The 12,022-nt window shown below is 49.6% G+C and overlaps 4 protein-coding genes across 4 annotated transcripts; 3 read left to right on the forward strand and 1 right to left on the reverse strand.

Annotated features, from left to right (window-relative positions):
* Positions 1–81: 81 nt before the first annotated feature.
* Positions 82–1,806, forward strand: UHO2_07019 (uncharacterized protein; the record flags this gene model as incomplete). Its single annotated transcript, XM_041556475.1, has 1 exon — positions 82–1,806. The coding sequence occupies one exon, from the start codon at positions 82–84 to the stop codon at positions 1,804–1,806; it is 1,725 nt and encodes a 574-aa protein (XP_041412409.1).
* Positions 1,807–2,055: 249 nt separating this feature from the next.
* UHO2_07020 (putative TIF6 - translation initiation factor 6 (eIF6)) lies at positions 2,056–2,911 on the reverse strand (the record flags this gene model as incomplete). The annotated part of the gene is made up of 2 exons (XM_041556476.1): positions 2,056–2,462; positions 2,578–2,911. The coding sequence occupies 2 exons, from the start codon at positions 2,909–2,911 to the stop codon at positions 2,056–2,058; spliced, it is 741 nt and encodes a 246-aa protein (XP_041412410.1).
* A 399-nt stretch (positions 2,912–3,310) lies between these two features.
* UHO2_07021 (putative TIM9 - Translocase of the mitochondrial Inner Membrane) lies at positions 3,311–3,823 on the forward strand (the record flags this gene model as incomplete). Its single annotated transcript, XM_041556477.1, has 3 exons — positions 3,311–3,317; positions 3,445–3,676; positions 3,790–3,823. The coding sequence occupies 3 exons, from the start codon at positions 3,311–3,313 to the stop codon at positions 3,821–3,823; spliced, it is 273 nt and encodes a 90-aa protein (XP_041412411.1).
* Positions 3,824–4,388: 565 nt separating this feature from the next.
* On the forward strand, positions 4,389–5,627 carry UHO2_07022 (uncharacterized protein; the record flags this gene model as incomplete). Its single annotated transcript, XM_041556478.1, has 1 exon — positions 4,389–5,627. The coding sequence occupies one exon, from the start codon at positions 4,389–4,391 to the stop codon at positions 5,625–5,627; it is 1,239 nt and encodes a 412-aa protein (XP_041412412.1).
* Between the last annotated feature and the right edge of the window lie 6,395 nt (positions 5,628–12,022).

Genomic DNA, 12,022 nt, shown 5'->3' on the forward strand with positions numbered 1-12,022 from the left:
AACGTGTGCTTCTCTCATCATCCTCTTCATCCCCATCATCATCCTCATCCTTCTTCCCCCTTCAAGCATAGTATGCATACAATGGTCCGTTTCAACTTGGCCGTTGCTGCCCTTGCAGCTGGAGCGATCTCGGCATCCGCATCGGCATCCGCTTCCTCCCCCACCACAACTGAAGCTCTACGCGGAATCTCAGCCGCAGACGCAGCCAAGTACCAAGCCATCAAAACCGAGTCGGGCCAACTTGGATGGAAGTGTCTCGATGGCTCCAAAGAGATTCCCTGGACTGCTATCAACGACGACTATTGCGATTGTGCAGATGGATCGGACGAACGAGGTACTTCTGCTTGTCCGAATTCGGCCTTCTACTGTGCCAATAGCGGACATCTTCCCGCCTACATCCCTTCCAGTCGTGTCGATGATGGTATTTGCGATCCCGAGTGTTGCGATGGCTCGGATGAGGCGGATGGCAAAGTACACTGTCCCGATCGATGCGAAAAAGTGGGAAAGGAGTATCGTAAGAAGATGGCCGAGCTGGACAACTTGCGTAGAGCGGGAGCCAAGATCAGAGACAAGTACATTGCAGACGGTCGCAAGCAGAAGCAGTTGCTAGAAGCAGAGATCGCAAAACTCCAAATCCAAGAACAAGTGGCCGCTGAGAAGGAAGCTCGACTGAAAAACCAGCTGACACGAGCAGAGACCTCGGACAAGGCGGCGATGGATGCAAAGATCAAGACGCCCTTGTACGCCAAGTTGTCGCAGCATCAGCAGGCGATCAAGCACTTGAACCACAAGAATGCTGCTCTCAAGTCCGAACTTGAGACTCTGACGCTGCTGTTGGATGATCTGGCCAAGGGATACAACCCCAACTATCAAGATATGGCGGTGAAAGGCGCTGTCCTTGCTTACAAGCAATGGCGCACTTCTGCCACTAACTCTGCCGAAGCGCAAGGCCAAAGCACCGTCGACCAGCTTGCTGCGGAAAAGAGAAAACTGACTCAACTGCTGGATGAAGGCGACTGGCCGGCATCAAAGCTTTCCGCACTCCTCGCCCAAGACCCGCTGGACATTATGGAGGGCGGTATTGCAGACCAGAAGCGCCTCACAACCGAATGGGAGGGTGGGCTTCTGTTCCGCATCCACGAATACCTGCCGGATGCAGTAGTGCCTTATTTCGAAGCCATGGTGGACACTCTGCTCGATGTTCTAATCAAAGCCAACGTGATCACTGATGTTAAACGGATGCGACCCAAATCCGCCTCCTCTCCTAGCAGCACCGAATCGGAAGCGGAAAGCATCACCTCGGCTCGCCTCGCCCACTCGAATGCGGCCGCGCAGCTTTCTCGCATCACCAACGAGCTTGGCAGCTGTAGAGAGAAACTCTCGCAATTCTCTACCCGCTACGGTCGCTCGGCGGAATTCAAAGCTCTGGAAAACAAATGCATCTCCAAAGATACAGGAGAATACACATACGAATACTGCTTCTTTGGTCGTGCGACACAAATCCCCAACAACGGCGGCGCACACATCTCACTAGGCACGTTTGCCAACTTCAACCCCAAAAACGATAGCACCTGGCAGCAGGATCACTATTGGCTGCAACAGATCTACGCAAGAGGGCAAAAGTGTTGGAATGGTCCACAGAGAAGTACGCTCGTTCAACTGCAATGTGGAGTGGAGAACAGCATCGAGCATGTTTTCGAGGCGGAGAAATGCATCTATAGCTTCACCGTTGCAACTCCAGCTGTTTGCTTTCCAGTAGAGCACAGCCAGAAGCAGGCGCATCATGACGTGAAGGACGAACTCTAGACCGCACCGAGCAAGTGCGTTGCACAGAACAAGATGCCCTCTCTAGAAAGCTTATCCAAGTCGATTTCTCAAAAGCCCATGTCAGACGTCGCTGTGTGCGAGAATGGCACATGTATGTGTGGGTGTGGGTGTGGGTGTGGGTGTGGGTGTGATAGAGATGCAAGAGAAAGCCGGAAAGCAGTTGCGCAATGGTGTCTTTTTTCTCTTGTACATAAACAAGCCAAGCTCGGGTAAGTACAGGAGGGTTCTTTATGCATACGTATCGACCAAAGCATCTCTAAGCTCAGTCAGCGTCTCGTCTGCCTGCTGTGCTGCGGTCAAGCTAAAGACGCTCTCGATGACGCTGATTTCGGTGGCGGTAGCATCAGTACCACAGAAAGCAGCAAAATCGTTAACCACCAGGCCAGCACCAATCAAATCACTCCCGCGGTTCACCGTACCAGCAACAAGCGGGAGCTGGAGCAGAGACGAAAGTTCGTCTTGATCCTGCAGTGAAGTGCGAGGATGGGTAAGCGCTCCTTGGTTCGAAATGGCCGAGTAGGAACCGACGAGCACGTTGTCTCCCACTGTCTGACGGAAAACCTCAACTTTGAGAACGTCGGCGATGATCTCTTCCGTTTCGCGGTCCAAATCGGGATGGACCAATGCTACATAGTCTACAAATAGAAAACACATGACACAGAAGCATGGTCGGGTCAGCAAAAAAAAAAGACAAGAAAGTCAAGAAAGTCAAGTAGATACACAACCGACGTGGCAGATGATCGCACTTACCATTGCAAACAATCACATTTCCAAGCGCAGACAGACGCTCTTCGACACGCTGGATTGCCACCGATTCAGGCAAAGAGTTTCTCAAATGCTGCAACTCCTGATCGGTAGTAGTCGAAGGAACGAGCAACCCATGGCGGTTCCCAACACTAAGACGGCCAACAAGACGTGTACCTGCAATCGAGCAGTGAACAACAGGTATCACATCTCCAAGTTCAGCTTGGAAGGTCGAGTAGAAATTGGCACTCCCGCCGATAGCCACCAGACAGTAGGCATTCGTAAGGCGCGCAAACACACCGATCTCCGACGAGTTTTCGAATTGACATCGCACTGCCATCGTTGCAGTTGGAATCCGTGGTGGCAGAGGTGGTGTCAGCGTGAGGTCTTTGTTTATGGGTTGGTAAGAAGGAGGGAGAGCAAGAGAGCAAGAGCAAGAGAGGGAAACAGAGCAGAAAATCTGCTGTCCGTTAATGTCAAGAAATCTTTGCTTATGTAAGCAATGTGCCTCCTACTCGGGATTCGGGATTCGGGATCAGGAATCAGGAATCAGGAACCCGGAACCCGGAACCCGGAACCCGGAACCCGGAGAACCAAATCTGTTTTTTTCTTCTTCGCAACAGCGACATTCACTCACACTCACACTCACACTCTCACTCTCACTCTCACTCTCACACTCTCATCAACCGAACTCGACCCTACTTGCATACAGCTCAACTGATCAGCATCAACAGCAATCATGGATCGTAAGTCTCACTCCCCCCCTCTCCACCCCCCTCGGCCGCTTTTAGCTGTCCGGAATGCTTGAACAACATCGCTTTGCCCCCGCCCCCCCCTACTTTCCTTCCCAATGGTTTACATACCTGGCATCAGTCTCAGGCCTCTCATCGTCGGAACAGCAAGCAATGTCTCGCATCATCGAGCAAAAACAGATGAAAGACTTTCTCAAACTCTACACCGGTCTGGTGGAACGATGCTTCGAGTCTTGCTGCAACGATTTCACCTCGAAAGCGCTCAGCTCCAAGGAGGACACATGCGTCTCGAACTGCATCCAGAAGTTTTTGAAGCATTCCGAACGTGTCGGTGCCCGGTTCGGCGAAGAAAAGTAAGTAGCGCCAAGCGGCTTCGTGTGTGTCGGTGGTAGCAACGCTGACATTGCGTTTTTGGCTGCTTTGCGATGATCTGCTCCGATCTGCTCCGATCTGCTCCGATCGACAGCGCAAAGATGATGGCTCAGCAACAGAACAAGTAAGGATACCTAGCTGTCTGGCGCAAAAGCGGTCAATCGAATTCTTCAGCACTCTCCGCTTGTCTCGAGCGGATGCTATGTGTGCTTCTTTCCAGCTGAGAGCCAAAGCGAAGCCGAGTTGCAGTCAGCGACACTGCGCCTGCACAATGGGACAGCTTGCCACATTCCATCAATCCTACCGGCTTGGGTGCAGTCTTGATTGCCTCTTTGCCTCCTGAGACTTGCTTGGCTTCTCGTAAGGTGAGCACCGCACAGCTTGGACCCTTCGCTTCGAGTGTAATGCGCGGGCACCCTCTTCTTGCGATCCGAGCAACTGGTTCGAGCTTGCCTTGTCGAGCTCGACGAATCTAAATCGCTCCTCTCGATCTGCTGCATCATGACTCATGCGACGATTCCTTGCCAAGCTCTGGACACTATTGGCGCTTGCCCCTTTGTATATAGTCCACGCCTTCCTTCCTCCCCCCCTCCTGAAGCTCGATTGAAACATGCCGCCCTCCTCCTCCTCCTCCTCCTCCTCCTCCTCCTCCTCCTCCTCCTCCTCCCTGTCTGTATCCATCTGACCCCCACGATGGTCCAGCTCGCGGCCTTTAGCCTGGCCACCGCACTCCTTCTGGCTGTCCTCTCGCCGTTGGCCCAAACAGCCGCTCTCTCTCGTACACAGACCGCTTTGGCCTCCAGTACTTCCACCCTCCCGGCATCACCCCCCGGTGCTACTCTTGTCCAGTACAAGAGCTGTAGCTCCTCCTCCTACACGATCCCCATGTTTGTCAACAAAAACTTCCCCATCTCAGGCTCCACCTCGGCTTCCACTGTCTGGATCGTTCAGCACGGCTCGGGACGCAACTCGAACGACTACTTCTCTTCAGTCTACAACATTGTCCGTGACCAAGGCGTCGTGATTGCTCCCAACTTCTACGCCAGCTCTGACACCGGTGGATGGTTCCAGCCGACCAAGAATCTCGCATGGAACAGTAACGACTGGAACAATGGCGCAGATGCTGTCGCTCCTCATGGTGTTTGTTCATGCTCCTCTTACGATGTCTACGACTCGCTCCTAGCGCTGCTCAGCAACAAGGCTAAATTCACCAACGTCAATCGCATCTTTGTCGTTGCTCACTCGGCAGGAGCCAGCATGATGGCTAAATACGCCATGCTCAAACCTGACACTGGCATCACATACGTACTTGCCAACTCTCCTTCCATGCCCTACTTCACCCAAGCTCGTCCCAACGTCGATGCTGTTTCCAAATGCGCTGCCAACTACGACAGTTGGGGATACGGCTGGCACTCAGGAATGCCTCGTTATGTTGCTGCTCGCAACCCTGGAGGAGTGAATGCTTTCCGTAACTGGGTTAGCCAGGATATCACACTAATGACCGGTAGCTACGATACCTACACTCGCGATCCAACGGGCGACCAAAGCTGCCCAGCCCACACCCAAGGCGGTCAAAACCGTCGTGATCGTGGCTACGCTTTCTGGGCCTACATCAACCTTCTCGGCGGAACATCGACCAACGTTTCGCAATACTACGGCTACAACGAGTTGCAAAAACAAAACGTAACCAGCCTCTCCCCCACCACCTTCACAGCCAAACACTGTACCGTCCCCGGCGTTGCTCACGACAACAAAGCCATGTTCGCCAGCGATTGCGGTCGTGCAGCTATACAAACTACTTCCAACCCTACTCTCGCCCTACCCACCCAAGGCAAACGATATACTGCCTTGATCCGTCTGGAGAATGTATGCCGTTGGTTTGCCTTCATACCCTGGCATTGCTCCGCTTTTCGCCTTGGTTACCGTGCCTAGATACCGGTTGACTTGCAACGACAACATAACCCCGCCGCCCCGCTCTGCATCATTGTGTCCTTTCCAATATGATAATGCAAGTTGACGTAAGCCGATCCAGAAGCGGTCCGGTAGAACTTAGTCGTGCTCACATTCGAGGCCTACCACGATGAACCTTGCCTAAGTCGCTATAGTATAGACATTCTGCCGGATATCTGTTGCAGGTCGACTTATCCTCGTATCGGCGGCATCGTGCCGATATCCCTGATATAAGGGTCAAGGCGACCGGCCTCCTTGTCGATGCAACCCTGCACCAACATAGGGGTTGAGGAGCTCGGCGCACCTCGACCAGCATATCGCACTTGTTGCTACGATGCATAAAAAGTTGCACTTCTTACTGTAGATAGCCATGAAATCCCCACCCCCCTTTCCCCCCGATGTCTACAAACCTAAACCCAGCTCATCCAAACCATAGCTACGCAAGGCAACACTCCTTTCAACAGACCATGAGGCCTAACTCGTTCTAGCCTATGCCACCATACAATGCAAAAGGATCCTGATTGCCTGCTGAAGTGACGACTTCAGCTAGTTGCAGATTGATACTTTGGTCCTCCCTTTTTCAAACTCTTCTGATTGCAGCAAGCCCAGCCAGCCTCAGTATCACACATCATTGACACTCGCCTGTGCGCTTGAGTGAGCATCTTTGCCAACACGATGGATGTTTCTGTGTCCACCTCCACAATGCCTATCCTGAAAGGTAGCACCAACTACCATTCATGACAAAAGCGCTTCAAGAGGTATGTTGAAGGTATCAATCTAGTTGAAGTTGATCGTACGGTGCACCGCTTTGTCCGAGCTACAGTCTAGTTCCTTACACACAGGTGAATGGTGTAGATAAAGCATGGTCATTCCTCAATGTATTGGTGTAACTACATGTCTATATATACCTTAGGATCACTCCTAGCACTTGTTTTGGTCTGGTCAAAACAGTTGTGTGTTTTGCATGCTATCTTTCCAATGGAACTCTTAACTAGTTGCTGGTCCAATTAGCATGTGTCCCACATGCATGTTGCTTGGCCTATCATGTGGCTTGGCCTCCATTGCTTGGCCTCCATCACTTGGCCCTCATGCACCTCATTCACCAACCCTTGGCTTGCTCAATGCTTGGATAATCCTTCTGTTAATTCCATTGCATCTTCAACTCCCCCCCCCCTTGATGGCATTACCAGTCCTATGGATTGGGCTAATTGGGATGTGTCGACTCCCTTCAATGGCTTTGTTAGGATGTCTGCTACATTGTTGATCCTGCCCACAAATTCAATTGATATGTTTCCTTCTTGTGTATGGCCCCTTACAAAGTGATACCACATGTCTATGTGCTTGAGTTTCCAGTGTTTGGCCAGATCTTTGCTGACTTGGATGCATCCTTGACTATCCATTCAAAGCACTGGTTTGACATCTTCTATTCCTAGTTCCCTTAACAGGTAGGAGAAGAAGAGGGCTTCTCATGCTGCCTCAGATGCTGCCACAAATTCTGCTTCTACTGCTGATAGTGCCACACATTTCTGCATGTGCAATCTCCAACTCACTGGACACCTGTAAATGTATGTGATCACCCTGGATGTACTTCTCCTTCCATTGGTGGCATCCAATGCCCAGTTTGCATCTGTGTATGTCATCACTGCCTCATCTGTGTGATCACCTGACTTCCTTCCCAAGTATAGTTGGTACTCACTTGTTTGGTTTAGGTACTTGAGTGCATGGATTGCCACCTTTCATGCCCCATCTGTTGGTGTCAACATGTGTCACACCAAAATTCCCACTGTGAAAGTGATATCTGGTTGTACAGTGTTGGATACCCACAGTAGTTGTCCAACAAGCTCCTGATACTTCTTGCTCTGTGATGGCAAGCAGTTATCTCCTTTTGTGGTGTCAGCTATGTTTTGCAGAGGTACCCAGGACTTATCATTAGGCCACTCTAGCCATTTGCTTACCATCACCTGTATATATGCCATTAGATCCAGTGATATGCTACCCTGCTTTCTGTTTCAAGTGATCTTGATGCCCAGAAATTCCTTGATTGATCCATTATCTTGTGTCCCCCACTCTCTCATAATCTCTCCTTTGGTGTGATCCACTTCATTTCGGCTTGGTGACACTATAAGCATGTCATCTATGTATGCTGTAATGATCATGATATCATCTGCCATTCCCCTAGTGTACAGACAAGGGGCACTTGGCATACAATGAAAACCGATGCTCCTAAGGTGTGAGTCCAACTCAGCATTCCATTCTCACCCTGATTGTTTCAAACCATATAGTCCCTTCATGAGCTTAAGCACTTTTCCTGGTGGTATTTTGGTTCCTACCAGTGGCTGCAAGTAAACAGCTTGTTTAACATCAATTGTATCCACTTCCCAATTTTGTACCACAGCAAGTGCCAATACTCCTCTGATCAACTGAATTGGGGCTACTGGGGCAAATATCTCTGTGTAATCCACACCTGCCTTCTGGGTAAATCCTCATGCTACCAGTCTAGCTTTGAACTTTGTTGGCACTAAATTTGCATTGGTCTTGATCTTGAGTACCCATCTGGTGTTGATGGTATTTACTCCAGCTGGAAGATCTGTGACCACCCATGTGTCCATTGCTTCTAATCCATCTAACTCCTTTCACATTGCTTCTTTCCATAATCTTTTGTCTGGTCTGGCCAATGCTTTGCTAACAGTTGGGTCAAGGTTTATCCTTCCTTTGTTGGTGCTTGTTGCTGTTAATCCAAATGTATTGTTGTTTGTCCAAGCCTTGTAACTTGTCTGATCATCAGCCTCTTGGTCTGGATCCATGTTTGTGTATTCATCCAATGACTCTTGATTGCTTTCATCAAACAGGTTTTCTTCTGAGTACCATAGATCTTTGGGGTCTTCTTCATCTGTCAATGTCAGCAAGGGTGATGACACATTCATTGGTTGCCACTCAGTCCAGTCTGTCCAGCATTTGGTTTCCAAGAATTTTGCCAAGTTACTCCAGAATATGTTAGGTCTATAATCCAGGCTATAGAACAACCATCCTTTTCTTTCTAAACTATATCCTATGAATATAGCAGCAGTTGCACATTGATCTAACTTCACATTGTCTCACTTGGCCTTTGGTATGTTTACCCATGTGAGACATCTGAAGACTCAAAGTAGTAACATGAATTGTTTTGCTGACTTTCTCAACATTACTTCATATGGGAGTTCTTCATCAATGCTCAGAGTCAAGTTTATCTTGAAAGCAGCTGCTCAAATTGCATATGGCCAAAAGCTCTTTGGCAATCCTCTTTGTACTAATAGCATTTGCATCTTTTCATTTAAACTCCTATTCATTCTCTCTACCCAGCTGTTCTGTTTGCTGTTGTACCCCACAGTTGCTTGCCACTCTATTCCTTTGTCTAGTGACCATTCCAGAGCTTCATTACTTTTCCATTCAGTCCCTTGATTGGATCAGATCACCTTCAAGTTTCTTCCCATCTGTGTTTCAAGGAAGGAGACTATTGTCATGGGCCTGAATGCTCAAGAAGCAGGAGGGTCACTGGTTCATATGGAAGGAGCACAGGTATCAGAGATCTAGTCAATACCAGTGGTGAGCATGGTCATAGTGCAGTCTCCATGGAGACCATGGACTCCTATGGACTCACATGCAAAAGAGGACTGGGCCCATATGTGAGGAGGGCCAGGCACAGCCACGAAGAGGACCAAGCTCAAGGAGCATGCAGATGGTTACCACTCAGGGGCTCAAGAGACAAGAGTCAAAGGAACCGTCACTGGTTAAAGGAGAAGGAGCAGTGTATAGGAAACCGGCAAGCAGGTCCTGAGGAGGAGGAGCAGTGTCGAAGGAGTTGACACCAGGTCATGAGGAGGAGGAGCAGTGTCGAAGGAGTCGACACCACTCAAGAGGCACAGGGGTGCCAAGCAGGAGAGGCCCCTGAACAGTACTCGATGAAGAAGGTACTCTCTGGAGAGAGAGCAGGAGCAGCATTGCTGGCGATGCTGTGAAGAGGTATATAACCATGCTTTCTCATCATCAAAGGTCGAGTGGATCCTCATCCACTCTACTCACCATATAACTAGTTATCACTTCAGCATAAGTATACATTAGTTTCAGTCAGCATAGCAGCAATCTATCAAGGTTGCTCCTCATCATAGTGTGTGTGTTGTATCACCACTACCTGACATCTGAAGGTGACCCATAGCAGGTCAGTGGTCCAGATTAAGATAGAACCAAAGGCAGTAGTCCACTGTGGTCCAGGGATCACTTCAAGCATCAAGTCAACACACTGGACACTCATGTTGATGCCACCAACCTTATCACCAACACCATCAACCTCATTACCATCAACACTCACTGACCTTATCACTGACACCATCAACCTCATCATCATCAACACTCACACCAGACCTTGGTGTCATCATAACCTATGTATTGATATTGATTGTGCCAAGCTACCCCTGAATGGAGTGTCCACAGAGGTCAGCCAAAACCTATGATAGTATATACAATGAATGCCACCCACTGTCATTGTGCAACTTGATAGTCGCCGAGCAACTAGCTTGTCGAGACTGATACTGAGACAATAGCTGTCGCACAGTTCGATAGTCACCGAGTATCTTGACAGACCGACCTGGGTTTCAGGTGCAAGACCCCTGACATTAGAGTGGATCTTCAAGCAGCTCCTCACGATCACCATGATGGACCCAGACCTCAACAATAAGCTCGATAGACTACTCACTCTATTGGAAGCCCAGCTAGAGCTTACCAGGCACAGACAATGAGAGGAACGATTACAACGAGCTCATCTGAGCAGAGAGGGGACGATTGACCTCTCTCACTCAGAAGACCAAGCAGGAGGAGGAGATGAGTCTATGATAGGAGACCCACATACTCCTACTCTGGCTCCATGACCAAGATGATCAGTTTCATTCGTCAACCTGGATGAGCAGGACAACATCAACTATGAGAAGTATGCTTCACCTACTGGACCAAGATATGTCAAGACTAAGGTGGACTCCTACAGCAGGACCAGGACGGACCCTTACCCCCTGGACCAAGAGGAGGACACCAGCATCACAATGGAGAGGTCAAAGCCCATTGCCACCCCATTTCCAAAGTTCAATTCCCAAGATGTGGAGATCTTCATTCTAGAAGCCAAAGCATGGTTTAAGTTCAACCAGGTGTATGAGCAGTCTAGGATGATCAATCACATGGGTGCTCAACTAGAAGGGACTGCACAGGAGTGGTGGACCTCAAAGCTCTGTATTGATAGAGCTAGAGAAGGAAGGTTGTTCAATGATTGGCACTACTTCACAGAGTGACTGTCAGAGCAGTTCAACCCATGCAATGCTAGGATGGAGGCATACAACAAGCTGTTAGCTCTCAGACTCACAAGTGATGCTCCTGGTGCTGCCACATGTCATGTAGAGCAGTTCAGAGACTTGGAGGGACAGGTCAACCTAGATGACAATGAACTAGTGATTGATCTCTTCAGAGGTAGTCTCACTCACAGCATACAGGAGAAGTTCGAGAGGAACCCACCCAGGAAGAGATGGGAGTGGTATCGAGAGGTTGAGGAGATCAATCGACAGAGGATGCTACTACAGCAGTCCTTGGCTAGACACTCACTCCCAAATGCCATGTCACCTCCACTAAGAACTGGGTCTTGGCCAATTCAAAGTTCAATCCCCATATGTCAACCCACTCAACCTTATCCAGCTCAATCACCAGCACAAGCAACTACCCAAAACCTAAATCAACCAACTAATTGACCCCTTCCTCATCAACCCACCCAAACCTTGAAGCAGGGAAGCCCTGCTCCATCAGGTAACAACACCTGTCATGTATGCAAGGGTATCGGCCATTGGGCCAGAGACTGCCCCAGCAGGAGGGTAGACCCTCTTAGCTCTCAACCCATGGGTCCAAAGGTCATGGTCACCACAACAGACCCCTTTGAGGAAGCCACCAACTCAGGAGATGGCCACACAGGCAGCACCGAGACAGGTGACCCCATGGCCATGGACCTCAGCTCATACCAGCAATCCATGGACCCCAATCACAAGGAGGAGGAGCACGATGATGGTGACAATGAGGGAAATGTCAGTGGGGTGATGCACTGATGGCATGCATTGCTCTACAAACCTCCTTGCCATCACTCTGTATATATCAAGATTGTCAAGTATGTTTCTCTACCAGTGGAGGCAAAGCAGTATTGGAGCTCTCTGGAATGGTTCAAGACCATCCTGCTCAGATACTGGCTGATACCAGTGCTGGTTTGTCCATAGTCTCAGATTCTTTCATTAGTAAGTACCAAATACCCACAAAACCCATAAAAACAAGATCGATCCATGGTGTCACTGGACACCAACTCTCCATCAATAGTTCTG

Source organism: Ustilago hordei, assembly GCF_900519145.1.
Source record: "Ustilago hordei strain Uho2 genome assembly, contig: UHO2_contig_23, whole genome shotgun sequence".
NCBI classification, from domain to species: domain Eukaryota; kingdom Fungi; phylum Basidiomycota; class Ustilaginomycetes; order Ustilaginales; family Ustilaginaceae; genus Ustilago; species Ustilago hordei.